This window comes from Pinus tabuliformis, chromosome X (assembly GCF_031772625.1).
Source record: "Pinus tabuliformis cultivar Carrire ecotype Pingquan chromosome X, CPIR1, whole genome shotgun sequence".
Taxonomy (NCBI): Eukaryota; Viridiplantae; Streptophyta; class Pinopsida; order Pinales; family Pinaceae; genus Pinus; species Pinus tabuliformis.
The window spans coordinates 319625836-319651437 of NC_142308.1; the positions used below are offsets into that span (position 1 = coordinate 319625836).

Consider the following 25602-nt stretch of genomic DNA (forward strand, 5'->3'; position numbering starts at 1 on the left):
AAACCGTGCGGGTTATCGGAGGTATTGACTTTAGCGAATGTGTGTGGGGTTTTGTCATCCCGAAACTGGCTACCTACCTTACTGACTTACTAAATACTTGTTCACATCCTTCTATTTGGTAAACTAGCGTTGGAAGTAACTATGTTATATATAAGCATGTGGCATGTGGTTTGCTGCTATTTTTTGCGTGCACTATCGGAAGTTCATTTGTCATTCACCTCTTGTTTTCTCTCTTCACGCTATGGGCAGGTAATCTCATGATGTTCCCGCAATTCAGATTTATCAGATAGGGTTTGAATGCTCGACCAAGACAGCCTTGAGCGAAAATAGTAAAAAAAAGGTGCATGATGGTAACGGATCTAAGCATCATTAACGTTGCCGACAAGTGACTATCACTCACATGCAGAGCCTTTTATCACAGAGTAAAAACTGTTGATCCTGCACGGCAAAGTACTAGTGCTACCACGTCTCTTTTTATCAATTCCATATCTGTAATTAGTTTATTATCTGATTTCAGGCCCTGCAGGGACTACCGCCGCTTGCGGATCTGGTTATAAACTGATATATGAAATGATACTAATTTTCAAAAGAAGTGGATAATCCGGCCGTGGCCAACTTTTGCAGCAGTGTTGCCAACTTAGAGGGAACGATTCTTACAGCAGAGGATGTTGCAGAGGCATGTCTGTACTTGGCTAGCGATGAGTCTAAATATGTCAATGCGCATAACCTTGTTGTGGATGGAGGAATTAGTGTTGTTAATCACTCCTGGGGGACCTACCGATGATAACAGAATTCTACCATTTGTGGACAATGAAGTTGGCTGAGAGTCGTATTCCTACTATATAAATAATGTCGGTTCACTGCTGCTTCATCTGCTGATTTCGGATACCCTATGAAAGTGTTATAGTTTCTGAAAACCCTAGTACTACAATAGAATATTTGCGGTTCACCGCTGCTTCATCTGCCGATTCTCGTAAATATTTGTATTTTCTGATGTCTTTCCTATGTGAACTTGTAACATGTCCTTTGGCTTTACATATTAATAATTATATACAATCTTAAGTGGATCATTGTTTTTTAACTCAAATATTCATCAAAACAATCGATAGAAGCTGCACTTCGAACTACTGGCCTCGTTCGTTTTTTGTTATGCCAAATAATGAGATTTTTCAAGTTATTCATCCCTAGTATAAAATAATAGATAATTTTCTTTGTTATCGTGTGGTTATGATGCGCTGAAGTCATCAAGTTTCAAGTCTATAATTAAGTTGTTTTAGGTTGTAGTATTCTATCCCATTTTCACATTTGAGCACGGTTGATCATGAGGATAACCAACCTAAATTTGTATAATTCTCAATTGAGTGTTTACTTATCATTACATCTTGTATAATTCTCAATTGAATGTTTACTTACCATTACATCCAGATAGGGATAGTGTATTGTACCCTAAAAAATATTAGTATCTCAGCTCATTCACCACTGGAGAAAGAGTTGATTCCATGATCCTTGATAGCAAAATTTTTTAATCTAAACTTTTTAGGTTTTACAAAGTTTAGGTTTTACTTGTAACAATGTATATGTTTCTTTACTTTATTATTGTTTTATTTATCGTTTTTTACTGTATTATGGTTCTCCATCAAATATGTATCATCGTGTTTTTTACATATCTCTTATGACTTTGAAATTAGTAATAAAAGGCACCTCAAAATTAGTAATAAAATGGACTAGGATGAATTTCACACTATTCTCTAAATATGGTTGGATATAGGGTTTTTTCCACAACACAAATTATGAAATTTATCATAACAATATTCATTGAGTTTAGAGGCTTATTTTACAACCAAGTATGAGGGGATGTGTAAGTTTGTTCTTTCGTCGATGCTCTTTAAAATAAAAATAAAAAATAAAAATTATGTTCTAAATATAAAAAGATTGTGAGCTATAATTAAAAAGAAAATGAATATGTTGTAAAGTAAAAAGAAGTAAAAAAAATATGTAAATAAGATGTTTAAATCTTACACTTTTGAAAAATATTTCAACAAGAGATTTAAATAAATTATTTGTAGATCTATCTTAACTAATTTATGTCGATATCAACTTCATATATATTTATATGGAAAAAAAAAATTATGGTTAAAATTTTTATTTGGTCCTTTATTTACTTTATTTAGCATTCAAAAATACAATTTAAATAATGAAGCAACACATTATATTTTGCATTCTAAAATAGTTTACGCATGAATAAATTTAATTTTTTAAACTCACCTTAAATCCGTACTTAAAAGTAAGTCTATACTAATACTATTAACTTATATTCAGCTGACATCTTTATGGTTATAAAAATATGTTATGAAAATCCATTAGAAGTCTGTGACATAATGTCTTGAAGCTTCCAAATGGATATGGTTGTATGTCATTGTTGGTTGTTGGGATTTGCTCTACCTTGTTGATCCTGAGAATGAAAATAAGTTAGAATATAAAATAGAAATAGTAATTTTGGGTTTTCTATTATATTTTTTAGAATGAAAATAAGTTAGAATATAAAATAGAAATAGTAATTTTGGGTTTTCTATTATATTTTTTATTTATTTTTTTAAATATAATAAAAATTTGTTTAGAATATAAAATAGAAATAGTAATTTTGGGTTTTCTATTATATTTTTTATTTATTTTTTTAAATATAATAAAAATTTGTTTAAATTATATTATTATTTAATTCATTTATTTATTTGAAAATAAATTTTACACCATAAAAAATATAATATACCAAAAATATAACTGCAAATTCTGACTAAAACTTTTAAATACAATATAACTTTGGAAATGTAAAATAATACAACAAAGACCAAAATAATATATATATTTTTAGATCACATACCATGAGGACGTATGTGATCATATATAATTATTAATATGTCATGCCAAAAGGACATCTTTCAAGTTAAGGAAAGCGACAGCCATTTACCAAAACCATCAAATGAACCAGAGCTGAACCGCAATTATTTATATCGTAGGGTTACGGAGTGGTGAACCACAATTATTTATATCGTAGGGCTAGGTTACTAATAAGTCACAACGATATCAGAGGGAATCCAAAACCAGCAGATGAAGCAGCAGTGATCCGGCATTATTTATATAGTAGGACTACGACTCGACTCTGAGCTAATTTCATTAACAAATAGTAGCGTTGAGTTATCATCGGTAGGTTCCCCAGGAGTGGTTAACAACACTGATTCCTCCGTCCACAACAAGGTTATGCCCGCTCACATATTTAGACTCATCGCTAGCCAAGTACAGACATGCCTCTGCAACATCCTCCGCTGTAAGAACCCTTCCCTCTAAGTTGGCAACTCTGGTGCAGAAGTCTGCCACAGCGGGCTTATCCACTTCTTTAGAAAATGCGGAGGGGTCGCCTTCCTTCTTGAAATACCCAACAGTCAGATCCGAGGGCAGTCCATAAGGAGACACAGCGTTGACTCGGATCCCGTATTTCCCAAGCTCAGCTGCGCCGTTCCTCGTCAGCCCTATCACTGCATGTTTGGAGGTGGTGTAGTCGTATGGACAAAGTCCTCCTATAACACTTGTAATGCTGGCAGTGTTGATAATGGTGCCCTTCTTCCGCGGAATCATCACGCGGGCAGCGTGCTTCATGCCCACCATCACTCCTCTCACGTTTACTTTCATCACTCGATCGAATTGATCCATGTCAAACTCTGCTACGCTTTTACCTGGAGCTATTATTCCTGCGTTGTTAAACATTATATCCAGTTGACCGTGTTTCTCTACGGCCAAATCCACCGCTGCGCCCACGTCTTGCTCATTGGTCACATCGCAGTGCACGAAAATTGCGGGAGGAGAAAGGGATTCGGCCAGCTTTTTCCCAGCTTGGTCGGCAACGTCTGCGATTATGACTTTGGCTCCGTGCTTTGTGAAAAGCCGAACGGTGGCTTCTCCGATGCCAGATGCTCCTCCCGTTATTATTGCGACCTTGCCCTCCAGTCTGCATTCAAAGATCATTGCCCAGAATTTTAAAACCAGTGACCATTGCAAAGAACATTCAAAAGTGGCAGGTTTCCGTTAAAAAAAATCAAAAAATAATGGTTTAGAATGGAAATAGAATCAGAATAATTAAAAATTACTAAACACCCAAAATTAATTTTGAAATTTAACCATTATAACTTAAATTTACAAAACCCTATACTAAATTTTATCAAAATCTTACTAGGATTTCTATAATTTAACAAAAAAAAACCAAAAATAATCCACTTATATTACAGCCAAACAGAATACCGAAACCAGGTACCATCGTGATAAATAAAAATAAACAGTTAATTAATCTGCACTTCCGGGAATTGCCTTCTTTGCTTGAATTCATCAGTGTAGGTTTCGATTGTTAAACCCTGCTGTTGTCTCCACACCCTATCAATCCAGCCATGCTGCTAAAATCCTATCCACAAAATCTCTTTTTTTACCGGGATTTTTTTGGTTAACTTTTACAAATTTAATTTTCTATATAGATTAAAAGAAAACCAAAATGTTTTTAATAATTTTCGAGCTGAGATATGATTTGTAATTGTTTTACTCCATATGACTTGTAATTGTGTTAGTTCATCATTAAAATTGAAATTTTAATAATATTAACAAAAATAAAAAGTTTAAAATATTTAAAAATAAAAAGATATTTGTATAATTATATAAAATATTTAAATAATGTTTATTCATAAAAAATTACACGTAAAAGATTTTGATATCCTGATTCAGATTAATCTTTATAAAATTAAAATATCTCAACTCAAATTAGATCTGTGTTTAAAATAAATCTATAACAATATAAAAACCAAACTTCAAAATCATACTTTACTCCTATACCACTTATACTTTATATTATACTTTAAATCTATAAAGAAATTTACATTTTCATACTATCCCTGCAAAACAGATCACAATTTCAGAGAACTCTCAAATTTAACAGATTGCAAAATGAGAAAGCGATTCTTCTCCTGTGATTACCTCCGCTCTGCATGGATGTTGAGATTTCCAACACGGGTACCGAGTGCATCAGCCTCTTGGTTAGACATGGTTAATTGGAATGAAATTTGGGTAATTAGATAGCGAGGCAAGCTTCACATGCAATAACAGGGAAAAGTAGGTGTATGGAATTATCAGGTGTTACCCTTTTGTAGCTTCCTGTGTCGTATTGATTGGGATTGTTATTGGTAATACTGACAATTTGTTTCCAGGAGGTTCTTCGATCTAAATGGATAGACAATTTGTTTCCGGGAGGTTCTTCGATCTAAATGGATAGAACTTTATTTAATTAGGTGACTATTGTTTTGGCATGTGTTAAGTGGATAAGATTTTATCAAATTAGCTCACAATTATTTTGGTAGTAGATAAAATATTCATTTAATAAATGGATAAGTACACATTATTATTAATGTGTTGGGATTTTATTTTAATTTGTAATTTTTTTTGATGAATTATTAATTTAATTATCTTAAATCTATTTTATAGTATTATATAATATTATTTAATATTTTTATAGCATGTGAACATTGGCTTTTATCTTAAAAATAATATTTGTTTTTCTATTTCTCTTGATAAGTTTTAATATTTTCAACAAACAGATATACAACAGATTAGTTGACTATTGTTTTGGCATGTGTTAAGTGGATAAGATTTTTTCAAATTAGCTCACTATTATTTTAGTACATAGATAAAATATTCATTTAATAAAGAGATAAGTTCACTATTATTTTAGTACATAGATAAAATATTCATTTAATAAAGAGATAAGTACACATTATTATTAATGTGTTGGGATTTTATTTTGATCTGTAATTAATTTTTTTGATGAATTATTAATTTAACTATCTTAAATCTATTTCATAGTGTTATATAATATTATTTAATGTTTTTATAACATGTTAACATTGTTTTTAATCTTAAAAATAATATTTGTTTTTCTATTTCTCTGGATAAGTTTTAATATTTTCAACAAAAATATTTATGACAAATCATATCATAGTATTATTAATATATATTAAAGTAGATTATTTTAAAAGTATTTTTATAATTTGTTTATTTTATGATATTGAATTTAATATTAAAGTTTTTAATAACAAGTTTATAATACTAAGTGTGTAATATAAAAAAATTATAATAATATTTGTATATATTAGAGTTTATAATATTATGTTTACAAATCTTTTTTAAAATTAATGTTATAAATGTAATATTAATTTTTAATATTAAAGCTAATACTATATTTTTATTATTAAATATTAATATAAAAGTTTCAATATTATAAATTCTATTAATATAAAAGTTTCAATATTATAAATTCTAATCTTGATTATAATAGTAGGTTTATAATATTAAGATTCTAATAATATAAAAGTTTCAATATTATAAGTTCTAATCTTGATTTATAATAGTAGGTTTATAATATTAAGATTCTAATATTAGAGTTTTACAATAAGGTTAAATTCCTACCATATATTTAATAATTATTAATATGCTTCATATACATTTATAAGGAGTCTATATCAATTACATTTATTAATATAGTTGTCCTAGTCATCTAAATATTCCTATAATTTATTTATAATATTATATTATAATTAGTTATTACAATATGATTTTGGATGTAGATAATTGGTCATAGAATATATTATCTATCCATTATTTCATGAGATCAACATTGTATTAGTTGAGTTGAGGTCATCCATGCTTCAGAAGGAAATTGTGAGACCAACGAAACCACAAAAACTAGGGATTTTTCCTAACCCACTGATGGAGCACCTGAGAGTCGAAGCAATGTCGAAATTGGTATCAAATGATCGTGTGTTCGTTCCACCCTAGTACCATGGTCGGGTTTGACAAGTCAGGCAATCACTACCTCACCTAAATAGAGTATAGAGGATTTAGATGGCTTTTAAAAGAATAGCTGTTGTAAAATTTGAAATTGATCCAGATCGTACTACCTTAAAATTTGAGTAGATAAGTACCACTTGAGTGGATAAGTTGGTTAACATGATGCAGCAAAAAAGCTACAAGTTGATACGAAATACTCGAGCTTAAGCACAACGTCAGTGTGTCAAAATCAACCTTGCAATTTTATAGAAAGAAGAGGAGAAAGGGTAGCTCAGTGCAAAGAGTCTTCGACGAAGCATAAAAAACATAGGCAATTGTGATGTTCGTCCTTCATGTTTGGCAAAGGTCATTCAAAACTTCAGCGTGTCTTTATTGTCAATTTACTGGATAGTTGATAGAGCCTCTTCTTTACAGGCTCAAGCTTCATAGAATTATGATCCTAAGACCTTGCAGAAGCTTCAGGCCATCCAGAATGGGACGCAACTATGAATGAAGAATATCGTTCATTATTGGCAAATGATACATGGGATCTTGTTCCTCTTCCAAAGGGATGGAAACTTTTTATATGAAAATGGGTTTACAGAACCAAGTTTGGACCAGATGGAAAAGTTGATAAAAATAAAGCTCGTCTTATTTCTAAGGTTTTTTCACAAGTTGAAGGAATTGACTAGACTAAAGCCTTCTCCCATGCTTCCAAAATGAACTATATCTTCCTTGTTCTTTCCCTTTCTGCCTCTTTCAAATGGGAAGTCCATCAGATGGATGTTAAATCTGCCTTCTTGCATGGGGACTTACATAAAGAAATCTATATGGAACAACCTCCTGGCTTTATACAAACAGACTCCAGCCTTGTATGTCAGCTTAAGAAATACCATTATGGTCTCAAGCAAGCCCCTCAGGCTTGGTACGCCGAAATGGATAGCTTATATTTTTTTTTAAACTCACTTTTCTAGGTGTCATTCTCGCAATATTGTCTACACCAAGAAAGTGGGTAAGTCTCTTCAATCATTATTTTTCTTTATGTTGATGATCTTATCCTTACTGGTAGTGATCCCAACCTTATAAACCATGTGATGTGGAGCCTTAAAAAGCAGTTTGAAATTATAGACTTAGGACACTTACATTATTTTCGTGGTTTTCAAGTCTTGCAATCCAATAAAGGTATTTCCCTTTCCCAATCCAAGTATGCCTATGATATTCTAAGCCACTTTCACATAGAACATTGTATGTCAACCCTTTCTCCCTTTCAGTCTCGAGCCAAACTTTCAGTCATTTGTACTTCCCCTAAAGCCGATGCTACCTTATATCGTTACCTTGTAGGAGAACATTGTATCTAACCCATACTCATCTTGAGCTTTCCTTTGTTGTTGGCATTATTTCTTAGTTTATGCAAAATGAAAATCAAATTCATTAGAATGCAACTAAAAGAATGCTTCATTATGTTCGAGGTATAGTTCAATTTGGGATTCATTACAGTGCAAAAGCATCTCCTCTATTGGTTGGTTTCACTAATTCTGATTGGGTTGGTGACCCCAATGATCAGAAGTCTACTACAGCTTATGTCTTCACTCATGGTTCTGGACCTATTACATTGGCTTGCAAGAAACAAAGTTCCATTTCTCTCTCTTTAGAAAATGCAGAGTATCGTGGCATTGTGGAAGCTAGTAAGGAAACCTGTGGCTTCGTCAGGTCCTATCAGATTTTGGCTTTCAACATCAGCATCTGAGTACACTTTTGTGTGATAATCAAAGTGATATTCAACTTTGCAAAGATCCGATCTAACATCAACACAACAAACACATTGAACTACATATGCACTTCATCAGAAGGTTGTTCATTACCATGTTCTTGAAGTGTAATACTGTTCAACCGATGATCAAGTTGGAGACATCTTTATAAAGGTTCTCACAGAGGCGAGGTTGACTAAACTTCGATTTATGGTTGGATTTCAGGAAGTTGTCACTAAAAGGGGGATAAGCTCTAATGCCTCCTTCCTTCTCCTATTGTGTCATATTTTTACATCCTTCAATCCTATCCTAGGTTGCTCTTAAGGGGGGATGTTAGGATATTTCGACACATAGGAAATAGTTAGGTATATCTTGGTCTAGTGTATAGTTAGGTAAAGTGTGTTTCTTTAGTACGTACTTTTTGTAACTCACAATCCAACGGTCACAATATGTTCTAGACATGAAGTGATCCAACGGTTCATTTTCTCCTCAGTATTACTGACACTTGATCCATGGCTTAACACCCGATTGGTCCATGATCTCTATTTAAAGAGCATGGAGGGCCATTTTTAAGGTGACCATTCATGAGAGAAACTTATGTAAATTTTCTTTCTTTTTTATTAATAAATTGCATGAAGTGGCCACATTGGGTTAGCCCGTGGACTATTCCGCTCTTTGAGGGCCTCTATGAGGGTTTTAACCATGTCAAGAATATTAATGTATTGATCTGTGATATGTTTGTGAGCGGTTTCCTCTCGTGTTCTATGTGAGGAACTTACCCTATAAATTCCTACATGGTGTATTGATAAGCCATGATATTTGATGATGGTATTGTAAAAAAACTTATTCACAGATTAAGAATGTCCATGACACACTCAGATGTGATTAAGAATTTTTTTACATGTTTTTCTTAAATGTATATATGTTTAACTTATAAACTAATAGTTTTTACCATTAAAAACAATTATTATTATTATTTTAAATAAAATTATAATTTAGTTATTCTTATGAATTTTAATATTTTATGATACTTGTTATGTGTTATGCCTGACAATTACTGCCCATTTACAAACTAACGAAAGCAACATCATTTACTAAATATAACATTATATATATAGTTAATTTGTAATTAGTTAGAGTAATTTAGGCCAAACATATAATTAAACTTAGCCACTACCACTCTAATACTAAGGAGTATATATAATAATGAATAAACTAGATATAATAGAAATTAGGAATAGAAATTACCAATAGTAAAAGAGGGTGTGAGATAAATGTATTTGTAATGGTTTCGTATGAAAGATAATAATTTCGAATTTTACGCAAAATTATTATATTTAGAAATTGGGTCAAAATTTTGAATATAGAAAATTAAAGCTTAATTTGGTAAACAACTTTGTATACATGTTTTGACTATATTTTTCTATAATATAAAAATAATTTGAAGATATTTAAAAGTTAATTGAGCAAATCAACATAATGAGGGTGTTGTGTTTTTAATTCTTATTGGTTCGATTATATGAGAAAATTTATTATATTTCCTATGGATTGATATAAAAGGGTTAACAATTTAAAGTATAAATGTCATTTTACCAAGTCTCTTGTTAATAAAAACATGTTTGTTAAAAGAATATAAACATTAAATGATAAAAATTTAGCAATAAAAATGTTATTTTAGTAATAAAATTTTGTAGGTAACAAAAATTTGTTAGTTTCATACTCTTTGTAAAAAGAAAGGAATTGTTAAATGATGAATTTTAAGATGCATTAAATTATATAATGAACTTTCTCTCAAACACACAGATACGTAAAGAGGTATATGATTAAATATGTTTTGTAATAAAATACACAGATACGTAAAGAGGTATATGATTAAATATGTTTTGTAATAAAATATATCTGTGAATATATTTTGTAATAAATTATTAGTTTATAAATAAATGTTAATGAATGAAAAAAACTAAACCTATCAACCTTTTAACTTATATGTTTATGACATTATATGTTCATAGACACATTTTCATTAGATAATATCAACTCTTTCGGTTCTCCCTATAATCCCTCACTTTTAACTGATAATAATTTCCTCACATTAAAAAACATATAAGTAAATGCTATGGGTCACATGATTTTAATTATTTCAAAACTTTAAAATGTTTAAATGTTTTTAAGCAAGAGGAGTAGGCAATTAGAAATTTAGATAAGTTTAAATTGTATATTTTTTGCATTAAAATTCAGGTAAGATTATGACAAATTTTGATAGAAATTTTTAAACATTTTAATTATATCTGTCCAATTTCAAGATTTTGAGAGGACCTAAAAATTCTTTATAGTACTGATCCAAAAATCATTCAAACACTTTAACATTCTACTTTACATTCTACTTTTTTGAAAAACAAATTATCCATTCCCACCGAAAATTTGTGAGGTTGATAGACAACCCCTTAAGATGTCGTTGTCGATCACATCGAAGTCTTATTAAAACCATCAAGGACTTTCCAAATAGCTGAAGACCTGGCCAATCGCGAGTCTATCCCTTTAGAGGTTCTTTCCGAGTCCCCGCCGGAAATTCCCTACGCCTCTTCTCTATCTCCGCCACAAATTCAAGCCGCCGCGTCCAAGTTTGCTGCACAAGAATTCTGGCTGCCTTTGGAAGATTATGCAGAGTCTTCTTCATCCCGTTCGGAAGCGGAATCCGGTATTGTAGGGCAACGGATTTCGGTGAGCAGGGTCCAGCAAAACCAAGAGGTTCATGATTTATTGTGTAGGATTGTGGCCCTCTTCGTCTTGCAGCTCGGAGACAACATGCTTATAGGATCGGTGCCTAACCTGATAGCAGCGTACACGCAGACATATATGTTATGGGTAAATATTGGCATAGATATAATATTGTAGACAAGGGTTAACTTAACTAATTTCAAAGAAAGAAAGACAAACTGTAACAAGTGAGAAAGAAACTCGTAAGTGCTTGCAATGTTTTTTGGTCCATCATTGAAGGCCTTTGCTCGGAGAACGTTGCAAGAGCCACAGCCATTGTAATGGCAATTTTTAGGAGTCGTCTACTTAGACAGAGGAATTACATGGATAGTTAAAAATGGATCGAATAGGGATGAAAAAATTTCAAAAAATTTTGTCGAGGCTATATTTGAATCATGTTTTTAAAAGTGGAAATGGATTCAGAACCATCAAAGACATCTTGGACACCTAAAATTATGAAATTTAACAACTATAACTTGGATTTACAAAAATCCTTACCAAATTTTTTTCGAAAGTAACCAGAATTTCCATAACTTTCTGGATAATTCCTCCCGTTAATTACACCATGCCAATTTTTATAATATGGTATTTTAATTTTAATATCAACACATGGTCGTAACTTTTATATATGATATTCTAATTTTCATATCATCAATCTAATCGAGTTATTTTTTTCCACATATTTATTAACATGATAAATTATATAAGTTTCGAGTTGTTTTTTATAATAAGATGATAAATTTTATAAGTTTCGAGTCGTTTTTTAATTTTTAAATTAAAAGAGATATTTAGATACAAATAAAATATGTTATTGATATAAATTAACTACGAATTTAGAAAGTTATGAAAGAGTTTGAAATTTTTGAGATGAAATTATTTTTATAATTTCAAATTTTGAAAAAGATGTGTAATTTAACCGATTTGATTTATTTTTGTATTTGATGATCTGGTTTTTCTTGTATTTGATGGATATGTTGTTAATATATTTTATTTGTGTGCGAAAGATTTTTTATTGTTTAAATTATATTTTTAAATATATAAATAAATTTAAAGGTTTGAATTTTTTTTAGACATTTAGGTTGTGTGGACTATATAGCCAAAATCTACAATTTTAATAAATATTTATTAGGTTGTAGATAAAGTTAATAAAAAAATTACACTAAAAAATGATCAAAATGTAGAATAGTGAAACTACTTAAAATGTGTTCATATTAATTTATTTACTTTTAAATTGCTTTACATAAAAAATACATAGTTGTATCTTAATCAATAGGTGAATTTCACATTTTCTTTTTATTAAGAATAATTCAATTTTCCTCTTTTGAATTACTTCCTAGTTTTGTGATTAAAATATTTTATAACGGGCAACGTTAAAATATTTTTTCTTAATTTCTCTCTCAATATATGCATATATCAAACCTATTAATTAATATGATCAATTTTTTATTTAAGGCTTATATAGGAATATTTTCCTTATTCAAAATTGAAAATATATTTATTGTTTTCTTCATTAATTTATTTCTTTTAGAATTGATATAAAATTATGTTATTTAATATAGAGATCTAAATATTGTGTTTAAGAATCATAGTGAATTATTTTTATTGTACTTAGAGGCTCATTCTACAATTGGGTTTGAGGGTGATGCGTGATTCTCCCTTTATTTAACCTCAAGCTGCTACCCCTAATGTGTCTCTTTTAAAATAAAAATATATAAATAGAAGATAATATTAACTATAACAAAAAACCAAAATGAATATACTTATTTGATTGAATTCAATTAAACTCTTTATAGAATATCAATAATACTACTTATCATTTTCAACTTTAGAAAGATAAAGTAATTATAAAAAGAAGAAAAAAAGCTTATGTTTTCATTTTTGAATAAACTTCAATGTCATTTTTTTGTAAGGTCGAGAGAAACTTTCTATTAATGTACAAGAAAAACAATATTTACATGGCTAGGAGTGAGTTATGAGGGTGTCTGAAGATATGATCTAATTTTCTTTCCTTTCTTTTGGCTACTTTCACCCATCCATTCAGCTAGGGAGTAAGCAAGGCTAGTGGAAGATTGTCCTGACAAGTTGTTGATGCATCTTTGAAAGATTCTAAGCAAGTTGATTCGTGGGCTCACTTTACAACTCCCAAAGAAGCAGTGTTACTATCTATTTCTTTTCGATCTCTTGAAATTTGGTTCTCCATGTTAGGACCCTATACTACTAGTGTAACCCCTTATTGTCATTAGTACAGCCCCTTTATTATATTGCTGTACCCATGTAGTCCCCATATTTTTACTAGTGTGCCCCATAGAAGCCCACGATTGTTATTATTGTGCCCTTATATTATTATTGTTATGTCGGCTCTGATTATATTATGACTCCTTAGACTCCTATATATAGAAAGGAGGTCTTTTCATTAGTATCATCGAATAATTATTCATTTGTGTAATGTAAAGGAGGTTGCCCCCTCGAAGAGGCTGAATTCTAAGGCATTCAAATATCTTTTCTATCTTTTTGTGAGCTGGTTCCATAACATTTGGAATCGGAGCTTTGGATTCTATGGTTTCGCTGCTCCAAATAGGTCATCGTGACATTTTCGGTATAAATTTTTTATGCAACGTTTCAGAAGTGAAAAAAAAAAACCATTTGAGACAAAATCGCACTGAACCTCGGGTCTAAATTTCAAATCTTTTTGTGCTATATTTGCGGAGATATGATCTGAGGAAGTTGTTATTGTTGCAGACTCCTGAATTACATTCCAAACGGGTGATGAGAGGAAAATCGTCATAAATTTCTCTTTGAGCATTGGATTGAAATTTTGTAAGAAGGTACAAAAGAGGATAGACGGTAGTTTTTTGTATATATTTTTCAAATCCAAAGGTCAAAACAGTGACACGTGAAACTTCATACAAGTTTGCTCTTCTTGAAAGGTCTATAATCAGGTCATCTTGGGAGATTGTGAATAACTCTTCCTTGGAGAATCAAATTTGGATCAGACTGGTGACAGTGGAAAGAGGACACAGAGGGCTACTGCATGTCGCAATTTCAGAACTGGAAGAATCGAAATTACAGAGTTATAGTCGTTTCAAGATTGAGCTCCTAAAATCAAGAAAAGGCCATATGAGGAAGTTTGATGGCAAGGATCCGGTAAATTGGATACTTCAGATGCAGCAATATTTTGATCTACATGGTGTACCACTATTACAAAAGGTATGTATTGCATCTTCATATTTAGAACCAGATCAATTTTTATGGTATAAAGGGCTTTGTTCTCGTAAGAAACTGGTTACATGGTCAATTTTCATGGAGGAAATGATAGCACATTATGAGGATACAAAGAGTAACACCTTTTTTAGAGCAACACCACAACAATTGGAAAGAGTAAAAGGGCTTTGTTACATAGTGGAAAGTAAAATTATGGAAACAAGGAAGTCTACCTCTCACAAATATAATAATAGAAGTGTTGTTTCTCTTAGCCTTCCACAACCTACAAGGGTTACACCACAACAATTGGAAGAGAAAAGAGAAAAAGGGCTTTGTTACAATTGTGATAGCAAATGCACTAAAGGTCATAAGTGTGCTGAGAAGAAATTATTTTACATAGATTATGAAGAGGAGGATGAAAAGGATCAAGAAACATCAAAAGAAGAGTATATACCCCAGAAACCAACCCCAGAGAAAGAAGAAATGAATCCGACCATATCTTGTAAAGCATTGGCAAGAATTACCACTCCTCAAACTCTCAATATGGAAGGACATATCAAGAAGAAAAAGGTTCAAGAAGTGAAAGATCACATCAAGAAAGAAGAAATGAATCCAACCATATCTTGTAATCCATTGGACGAAATTACCACTCCTCAAATTATCAAAATAGAAGGACATATCAAGAAGAAAAATGTTCAAGAAGTGAAAGATCACATCGAGCATCAAGAAATGAATCCGATCATATCTTGTAAAGCATTGGAAGAAATTACCACTCCTCAAACTCTCAAGATAGAAGGACATATCAATAAGAAAAAGGTTCAAGCAGTGAAAGATCACATCGAGCATCAACAACAAGTTCTTCAACTTTTAAAGGATAATGCCACTTTTGTGCAAAATCGAATGAAACAATAGGTAGATCAACATTGTAGTGAAAAATGTTTTGATGTAGGTGATTGGGTATTTTTACTGCTACATCTCAAGCAAGCTATTTATGAGAAGTAAATGTTGGAAATACTTCATGCACTTAAGAAATGGCGACCTTACCGAATGGGAAGGCACTTCAAGGTAAAAATGGATCATGATAGTCTTAAATACTTTTTAGAACAAATATTATTTATAGAAGAGCAAAAAAAATTGGTCACAAATATTTTGGGTTATGAGTTTGACATCATCTATAGAAAAGGGAAGAAAAACTTTGTTGCAGATGCACTCTCAAGAAAGGATGAGGATGTGGAAGCATTGTTTTGTGCTATTTCTATTATCCAATCAGATTGGATAAACGAAGCAAGGGATGAATGGAAGAAGGACGAAGAAGTGTGGCCACTCATTCAAAAGTTGCAGAAGATCCCAATTCAAACAATATTACCAGAACTTGAAGAGGAAGGAAAAATCATATTGGAACCTGGAGCAGTCACAGAAACAAGAACTCGACAACTACGAAATCAATCATTTCAGAGTATCTCATCAAGTGGAAGAACTTACCCGCTGAATATTCCACATGGGAGTACAAGAATATTCTATAGAAGAATCAAGAACTACTCAAGCATTGAGGACAACACTTTTTGAAGGAAAGGGGCATGTTATGCCCCTATACTACTAGCGTAACCCCTTATTGTTATTAGTACAACCCCCTTCTTATATTGTTGTACCCATATAGTCCCCATATTGTTACTATTGTGCCCCATAGAAGCCCACTATTGTTATTATTGTGCCCTTACATTATTATTGTTATGTCGGCTCTGATTATATTATGACTCCTTCGAATCCTATATATAGAAAGGAGGTCTTGTAATTTGTATCATTGAAGAATTATTCATTTGTGTAATGTAAAGGAGGTTGCCCCCTCAAAGAGGTTGAATTCTAAGGCGTTCAACTATCTTTTCTATCTTTTTGTGAGCTGGTTTCATAACACTCCGTACTCTACTCACAAGGCTTTTGAATATTTGAAGTTTAAGCCTCGTTCGAGGAGAGCAAGTCATCATTCAGCTTAATGTCCTCCTAGTCTAAAGAAGTGGAGACCTCTTCATCTAGAGGGGGTGAGTTGCATGGATTTCAAACCTTAGATTTAGCCTTTTATTTTATTGGATTTTGAGTGAAGGACTTATTTTGATGTCCTATTTTATGGTAGAGGTGATAATTAAAAACAATGTTCTCATAGTTTACGAGTTCGATCTAGTGGAAATCACCTACTTTCAGGATGATTTTTTCAGGCAAGAATTTGTTGGTGTTGATTTCTACACAGTTCCTACCATAAGTATATAATCTGCATTGGCCTTGCATAGGATTTGTGGCAAGAAAGTGGCTCAGGGAGTTTTTGATACTCATAAACACTGAATAGTACTAAATATGAGCTGGCAAGTTTGGAACTCGAACATAAATGGGAAGGTTTGTGATTACTGCGATAGAGGGGTCAAAGTATGGGAAGCAAGGGGTCATGAAAAACCCCACTTTCCCAAAAACCATGGTCCCTTGGAGAGAGCACTCTGATAATCTTCTTGATTGGAAAATAGAACTATGAAGACTCCCTTAGAAAAGAAGAGAGCTCTATAGGTTTTGGTCCATTTAGAGTGCATTCACTGATAAAGATCCATTTTGCGAAGCCAGAAACAATTAAAGTGAAATATTAGGACTTTCTCTATGACTAGGTTGTGAATATCTTCCTAATCTGGATGGGAAAACTCAATAGAGGGAATATTGTCAAATTTATCCACTATAAAAGGACTAGGAACAACTTGGGAAGGGCCCACTTCGCCTTAAGGATGAGGACGAGTCGAAGGAGGAACAACACCGCATGGAGCCTAATTACAAACTACGTTTTTATATGAGAAAGCTTGGGAGGAGGAAGGCTTGTCCAAGGCACCCCGTCAGAAGTGAAGAGTCAAGAGCACAATTGTGTGTTTACAAATATTATAATGAGAGATGGGAAGAGGATCTTCTCTTTCTTACCTTTAAAAGGGAGGTGTTGAATCCCATGAGGAATCCCTAATTTGACCTCTAACGAGAGTTTGAGGTCCCTTATTAGATCCATAGATCAAACCCAAAAAGGTAGAGTGTACAAACAAAATTTTGTGTGAGATCTAGAAGGGACCCTCGTAGATTTCCTCTCTAAGATTGTGGCTAGAATTAGAGATCTTCAACCTGCATGTAAGGTTTCCTAAAGTCAATCTTGGAAATTGACATGAGGAATGGCACAGTTGGAGGACTATAGTTGTTTTCCTACAAGAACATCCCTCAGATCTTCTTTATTACTATCTATTTCAGAAATCCCAGGGGCATCCCCTTTGAACCCCTTGAACCACGAAGAGTCATTATCGCCAGTCAGCTGACGGAGGAAATGAGAGAGGAAAGGGTGTGGAAGGAAAAACATCTAAAGGTGGGGCTTTTTGACACTAGAGGCCACCACTCTTGTGAGGAAAACAGGGTTTGGGAGGTTCATATGTGAGAAGAGGACCCTCACCTCTATAAGGGAAGGATACTCGCTGCTAGAAAATGGAGGCTACAAGGGTTTTGAGCCTAAAAGAAAGTGCAATTAGTTACACTACTAGGGGATTCATTTTTAAATACTTCAATGTCATATATATATATATATATATATATATATATATATATATATAAACTATGTATTTTTTTGGTACAACTTCTTATATTACATTTGAAGAATATAGTTATATTGTAAATATAAATAATAATAATAATAATAATAATAATAATAATAATAATAAAAAATTGATGTAGATAATAGATCAAATATTGATATGTATTTGAAAATATATTAATAACAAAAAAACATTTTTATATTAACAATATGATTCTTGAATAAATATTATAATGACTATGTTAAATAAAATATTTTGATGTCGAGTATCTATATTAGATATGATTTGTTTTTAATGATTTGAAAAACAGATTATTTAGTTTTATGTGGCTTTAAAAGAAAAATTATGTATTTTTTTCACATTTACATTGTATATTGCATATGAGGATATAAAGAATACACTTACACTCAATATCTCATATGAAGAATATACTTATATTATCAATATTGTGAAAATTATTGGAATTGAACCTTGTTGGGGAGGATTCAATTCCTTCCTCCCAACCATCCTAAATAATCTCAATTGACCAAAAAAATAAAGAAATTAGAAGAAAAAAAATTCTTATGGTCAAAACGTTTCAATTATTTTCGCTATCATACATTTAGGTACTGGTTTACTCAGTTTTTTTTAAATCTAACAAAATCCAAGTGTCCAAGGGTATTATGTTGAATCCATTTATACATTCAAAAATGCTCTCTCTCTCTCTCTCTCTCTCTCTCTCTCTCTCTATATATATATATATATATATATATATATGTTAAAGTTTGCACCTTAAGAGATTTGATCCATATAAGTCCATAGTTCATTCAAACAAAGATAATTAACAATAGTATCCTAGGATAATGAGGTGCTTACTGCATAACTATGAATCAGGTAAGAAAGATCAAATACAGATCCATGATATCATGCATTTTTTTAGAATTGATATGTTGCATTTAAATTGATATATATAATTAAAAATTTCAACAGATAATTTTTTTAAGGATTTAATATTTTTCCTATATATAGTATTGTAGATGATGATTCTAGTTTGAAATTTCATACATATAAAATGTACACCAATAATCAATTTAAAACACGTAATTTACTATTAAAACTTGTATTTTTTTTTTACCAAATCATCAATTTAGCCATATATATATAGTAGGTGAATTTTTTATCAATTTGGTCCAAAATAAAATTTTATTTGAAAAAAAAAATCCTTATTCAATATAGACTATAAATAAATAAAAATTTAATATACATAATTAGAAGGTTTAAAAGTATATTAATAATGAAAAAATATTTTACTTCTTATAAATAAAATATCTCCCTGTATCTCCCTACCCATATTAAAATATCTCCCTATATCTCCCTACCCATATTAAGTAAAAATTTCATTGTCAAACGTGCATGCTGGGAGGCGGTGTATGCGTATGGACAAAGTCCTACAATAGCTGCAATGTTGGCAGTGGAGATAATGGTGCCCTTCTTCCACGGGATCATCACGCCACGCTGGCCGCGTGCTTAATGCCCAGAATCATTCTTCTCATCTTTACCCCCATTACTGGATCGAATTGCTCCATCTCATACTCCAACTTAATAGAGTTATTTTTTTTTCGACTTATTTAATTAATATAGTAAATTTTATAAGTTAAGAGTTGTTTTTTAATTATAAATCAAAGTTTAGTTTTTATAAGAGATACTAAGATAGAAATAATATAGGTTATTGTAGTGAAAGAGGTTCTATTAATGGTTTTTATATATATTAATTATGAATTAATCTTTTAATTGATCAAAGAGATTAATTTATTTTGGTAGAATTATTTTTATAATATAAAATTTTGAAGAAGGATTTGCACAATACATTTGATTTATTTTTGTATTTGATGGATATGTTGTTAAGATATCCATGTGTATAGGAGATTTTTCATTGTTTGATTTTTTTTGAATATTTAAATAGATTTAAAGCTTTCAAAATATTTTTGGACATTTAGTTGTGTAGACCATATAACTGAAACTTACAATTTTAACCAATATTTGTTAGGTTGTAGATAAAATTGATCAAAACAATTACACTTAAAAAATATCAAAATGTAGAATAGTGATACTACTTAAAATGTATTAATATTAATTTTTTTCTTTGAATTGCTTTACATAAAGGATACATAATTGTATCTTAATCATTAGGTGAATTGCACATCTTCTTATTAAGAATAATTGGATTTGTTTCCTTTCAATTACTTTAAAATATTTTATAAGGGCCAACATTAAAATATTTTTTTGGTTACTTTCTCTTTCAATATATGCATATATGGAAACCTATTAATTAATATGATGTTCAAATTATTCATTTAATCCTTATATTGAAATATTCTTCTCCATATTCAAAATTAAAACTATAATTGTTATTTTTTTTAAATTTTGATTAATTTGTCTATTTCTAAAATTAATATAAAATTAGGTTATTTAATATGGAGATCCAAATACTTAGTCATAGTGAATTATTTTTATTGCACTGAGAGACTCATTTTACAATTTAGTTTGAGGGTGATGTGTGATTGACCATGTCCAATTGTTCGTTGTCAAAATTAGGTTGACAAGTGTCTCTTTTAACATAAAAATATCTAAATCGAAGATAATATTAGCCATAATAAAAAATAGAAATATGAATATACATATTTGGTGTAATTTAATTAGAATATTTATAAAATATCACTAATATAATATATATATATATATATATATATATATATATATATATATACATACATACATAAGAGGTTGAATTTAATTAAAATATTTATATAGAATGCATGTGTAGCTCAAGTGGCGATGGCCATAGATCTTGGGTTCAAATCTTGTACTACCCTCCCTGTTAGGGGTGAATAATGGACATGTAAAATCGAAAATAAGAGAGTCCAACTAAACTTAACAAAAAAATTATAAAATATCAATAATACGACTCACTAGTATCAATTTTAGACACATAAATTAATTATAAAAAGAAAAAAAAACAACTTATATTTCCATTTTAATTGTGAGGGAAATGTTAAAATAAAAATAATGTTAACTTTAATAAAATATTTTCAAGTTTAAAGGAAAAAAATAATTGCATTTAAAAAAATTGAATTACTTTAAAAAGATATATGATTTATTCCATATGTAGCATTTGCATATATTATTAATAATAACAAAATTTGATATATGTAATAAATATACTATTTCACTAAGTAATATTGATTTATTTAAAAATGTATTAATAACAAAAAACTATTTAAATATTAACAACATGATTTATGAATAAAATAATTTAATGACTATCTTAAATAAAGTTTTTTAATGTCACTATGTATATATTATATATAATTTTAAAAATAAATCTATGTATTTTTTTCTACAACTACAGTGTTGTATATTCCATAAGAATATATATATATATATATATATATATATATATATATATATAGATAGATAGAGAGGATTGAATTTAATTAAAATCATTATAAAATATCAATAATGCCACTTGCTAGTATCAGTTTAGAAAGATAAAGTAATTGAGAAAAAAATAGCTTTTATTCTCAATTTTTTTAGTGGGAAGAAGATGTTAAAAAAAATTAAAATATTTTAATGTTTAAAAGAAAGAAATAATTGCAAGTAAACAAATTCAAATACTTTAAGATGCTTAATTTATTTAATATGTGGCATTTACAAATGTTAATAAAATAATAAAATTTTATGTAAGTAATAAATAAAATATTTCAATATAAAGTTATGTAATATTGATGTGTATTTAAAAACCTATTAATAATTAAAAAAACATTTTAATATTAACAATATGATTCATGAAAAAATATTTTAAAGAGTGTTAAATAAAATACTTCAATGCCCTTTTTTTGTAAGGTTGTGAGGAACTTTCCATTAATGTACAAAAAATAATATTTCCATAGCTAGGAGGGAGTTATGAGGGTGGTTGAAGAGGTGTAGTCAACCCCTCAACTCAATTCATGAAGCAAGACAAACAAGAGTATCACCCATCTTGTGGCAGGTTTTCAGATCTACTTTTCTTTCCTTTCCTTTTGGCCACTTTCACGAATCCATTTGGTGAAGGAGTAACCATGGCTAGAGGAAGATTGTCCTGAAAAGTTGTTGACGCGTCCTTATAAGAGTTTGAGGAAGTTGATTCATGGGCTTGCTTCAGTACTCCCAATGAAGCAGTATTATTGTCTATTTCTTTTTGATTTCTTGAAATTTGATTCTCCTTACTCTACTCGCAAGCCTTTTGAAGATTTGAAGTCTAAGCCTTGTTCGAGGAGAGCAACTCATCATTCGACTTCATTCCTCCTAGTTTGAAGAAGAGGAGTCCTCTTCCTCTAGAGGGGGTGAGTTGCATGGCTTCCAAACCTTAGATCTAGCCTTTTGTTTTACTGGATTTTGAGTGCAATAATTTTGTAGATGTCATGTTTGATGGTAGAGGTGACAACAAAAAGAAGCGTTCTCATAGTCTAGGAGCTCAATCTAGTAGAAATCACCTACTTTTAGGATGATTTTGTGAGAGAAAAATTTGTTGATGTCGAGTTCTACATAGATGCTACCGTAATTATATCTCCACATTGGCCCTGTGTACAATTTGTGGCGAGAAAGTGACCGAGGGTGTTTTTGATGCTCATAAATTGTTAAGGTCCAACTGTAACCCCTTTATTTATGTAATAAGCCCAAGGGGTTGAGTTAGAGTCATAGTTAGTTAAAGGGTCAGTAAAACCTGCATTAATAATAATTGTAAGTGATTGACTCGCATTATAGAAAATGGACCATAATTAGTTGCAAATGGGTCATAGTTAATAACTAAAGTGGTTAACCCATGTTATGCAACGGACCACTAGTAGTTAGGATTTTGGATGTCATTAAGCTATAAATAGTATAAGTTAGTAAGGAAAAGATCATCGAATCTTATCGTAATTGAGCTCTAGTCTGTTGGAACTTGCCCCCTCAAAGAGGAAAGTGGACATTGTAATCTGCTTCTGAATAATAAAATATATTGCAGTTTGTCTAATTTCATGTGATAAATGTTTTTTGGGATATATTTCTTCATATTTCTGGTATTATGGATTTCTCATAGATAAAGAGTATAACAAGTGGTACTAGAGTCCTTTCCAGGGAAAATTTGTAAGTTCAATTTTTGCAGAATTATTTTTAGGCTAGAGACATGTTCCAACATCTTTAAACCACGAGATTTGTCGTTGAGTGCATAAACTTGTTGAATTGGGGAGACATGCATGCAAGAGCTATAAGAGGTGGTCATGCTTGCTGGACTCCCTTGTAACCCTTGTGGTCACCCCTTCGAGTAGTAGCACATTAGATAGAACCATGCATAGACTACACTTTCGTATACCCTTGGGTATATCAAAATCCCCTTAGGATAACCTAAAACCTAACCTTAGATAATTTTTTGACCTTTTTGTTGCTATAGTACACTAAGAACAACACTCAGGGAGCTTACTCGCATGTACAATAGTGTAGTCCGGTAGTACAACTAAGGGTACAGTTGATCCTCCTTAGTTAGCACCCTGAAATATTGGGTCGAGTACTACTATTGAACCCTTGTGTATATTGCGATCTGTAGCACCTAACACTCCTTTGTGACCATAGTTCCCTCCACAATCTTAAGATCTCCCTCTACCTTATATTCTAGATCAGATCTAATTGTTTGGTTTTGACTACCATCGTCCAGATCAGATCTAGCAATTGGTGTTTTGCCACTGTCGTGAAAGTCAGATTTAGTAGTTGGGGTTTTCATAGTGTAGATTAAGCTCTTTGTGCAATGAGGCTATTATCCAACATAATCCATATCAGATTGTAGCAGCACATTTTGCAGTACCAAGACCTTGGGGTCTCTATTAATATTATCCAAGCTTGATTTTCACATGTTGTTTGGTAGTATCAAGCTTTTTGGAATTCAGCCACTGCAATATTGATTAGTTGGGAGTAAAACTCCTTTCCGAGTTAAAAAATATGTCCGAGGCCTTCCTGAGATGCTTGCAAGAGACTTATCCCATAATATTCAAGATGACGAGTTGGTCACAGTGCTACCATTCACTTCTAAGACCCCAGTTTTACTGTGGTCGCAAAAAAAAAAATCTTGACATGGCTTCAAGTGACCCACTCCACTAGATTCTTGATCTCGCTCTCTTTCTGAGAATACTACTCTTAAGTAAGATAAAAAATTTGACTAGGGTTGGTGTATGCTAGGTACCAGATATCAAGTTATGGTTGTGGAAATGGCAGTCCAGAAGGTCAACAACCTTGAGAAAAACAATTCAATGAGTTCCAGGTGACCATTACCACCCAACTCTCACAACTAATGAACGTTATAAATATGTCTCACGAACTCATGAGGGAGGATCCTAGTATTGATGCACACATAGAAGGAAAATCTAGCCATCACATTCATTTCCATGGAAATCACCATTCGTCGAGCCACTAGACACCCAAGTTGGACATGTACAAATTTGATGGCTGTAGTATGGGTATTACACAAATGGAACCCTATTTCCTGCTTAATGATATCTATGAAGATGGAACTAAACTACATGTGGGAGCCCTTTACTTGGACCAAGAGAGATGGAAGTGGCAACAATGGCATGAGAAATGTTATCCAAGGAGAGCAACTTGGAACATGTTTTCAAAAGTCATATGTGATCTCTTTGACTGGGAATATATTTTTTGGGTCGTCTCACTAAGCTCCAACAAAAATGCATAGTAAAGGACTACATTGTAGCCTTTGAACACTTGGCCATTAGAACTGACGACCTAGGAGATGACTTTTACTTGGAATGTTTCATAAATGGCCTAAAGGAAGACATCCAAATCCATGTCCAAATGCACCACCAAACTAATTGGTTAGAGGCATGCTAGAAGGCCTTAGATGTGGAATTTGCCTTAAATTCCTCGTCTAATAGTCCAAATTTCATAGTCAAGGTGCATCCCACCAACACTCAAGTCCCCACCCAAACACTTAAGGTTCAAAAGGTGTTAACAACATAAATAGCCGAAAGAAGGAAACAAGTATTGTGGTACAACTATGATGACAAGTACTCCCCCAGACATAAATGCAAGAACCAAAATTCTTTAAAATTGATGCTACTGATAGTGGCTCAATAGATGAAGCTCCATCCCATGGGGTGCCTGAGGATGAAGCAAGTGAAATCCAAACTGAACCGTAGATAACATATTTGTAATTGCACGATTAAGTAAGTCCTCATCAAGTGGAAAGACACCTCTCTAGAAGATGCAATCTTGGAACCAACCACTTTCTTCAGCAGTTTCTGTAACTTCAGCCTTGAGCACAAGGATATTTTTGATGGGGGAGGGAATTTTAGGGTCCAACCCTAATCCCTTTATTTATGTAATAATCCCAAGGGGTTGAGTCATAGTCATAGTTATTTAAAGAGACAATAAATCCCACA

General features: G+C 31.5%; 1 protein-coding gene across 1 annotated transcript in view; it reads right to left on the reverse strand.

Moving 5' to 3' along the window:
• Nucleotides 1–3180: 3180 nt before the first annotated feature.
• Nucleotides 3181–25602, reverse strand: part of LOC149139739 (zerumbone synthase-like) — a 230970-nt gene continuing 208548 nt past the window's right edge. Inside the window, exon 3 of the mRNA XM_089449958.1 lies at nt 3181–4000. Within this exon, the coding sequence (XP_089306084.1) occupies nt 3196–4000 (805 nt within the window). The 3' untranslated portion in view covers nt 3181–3195. The remainder of the gene's footprint in view (nt 4001–25602) is intronic.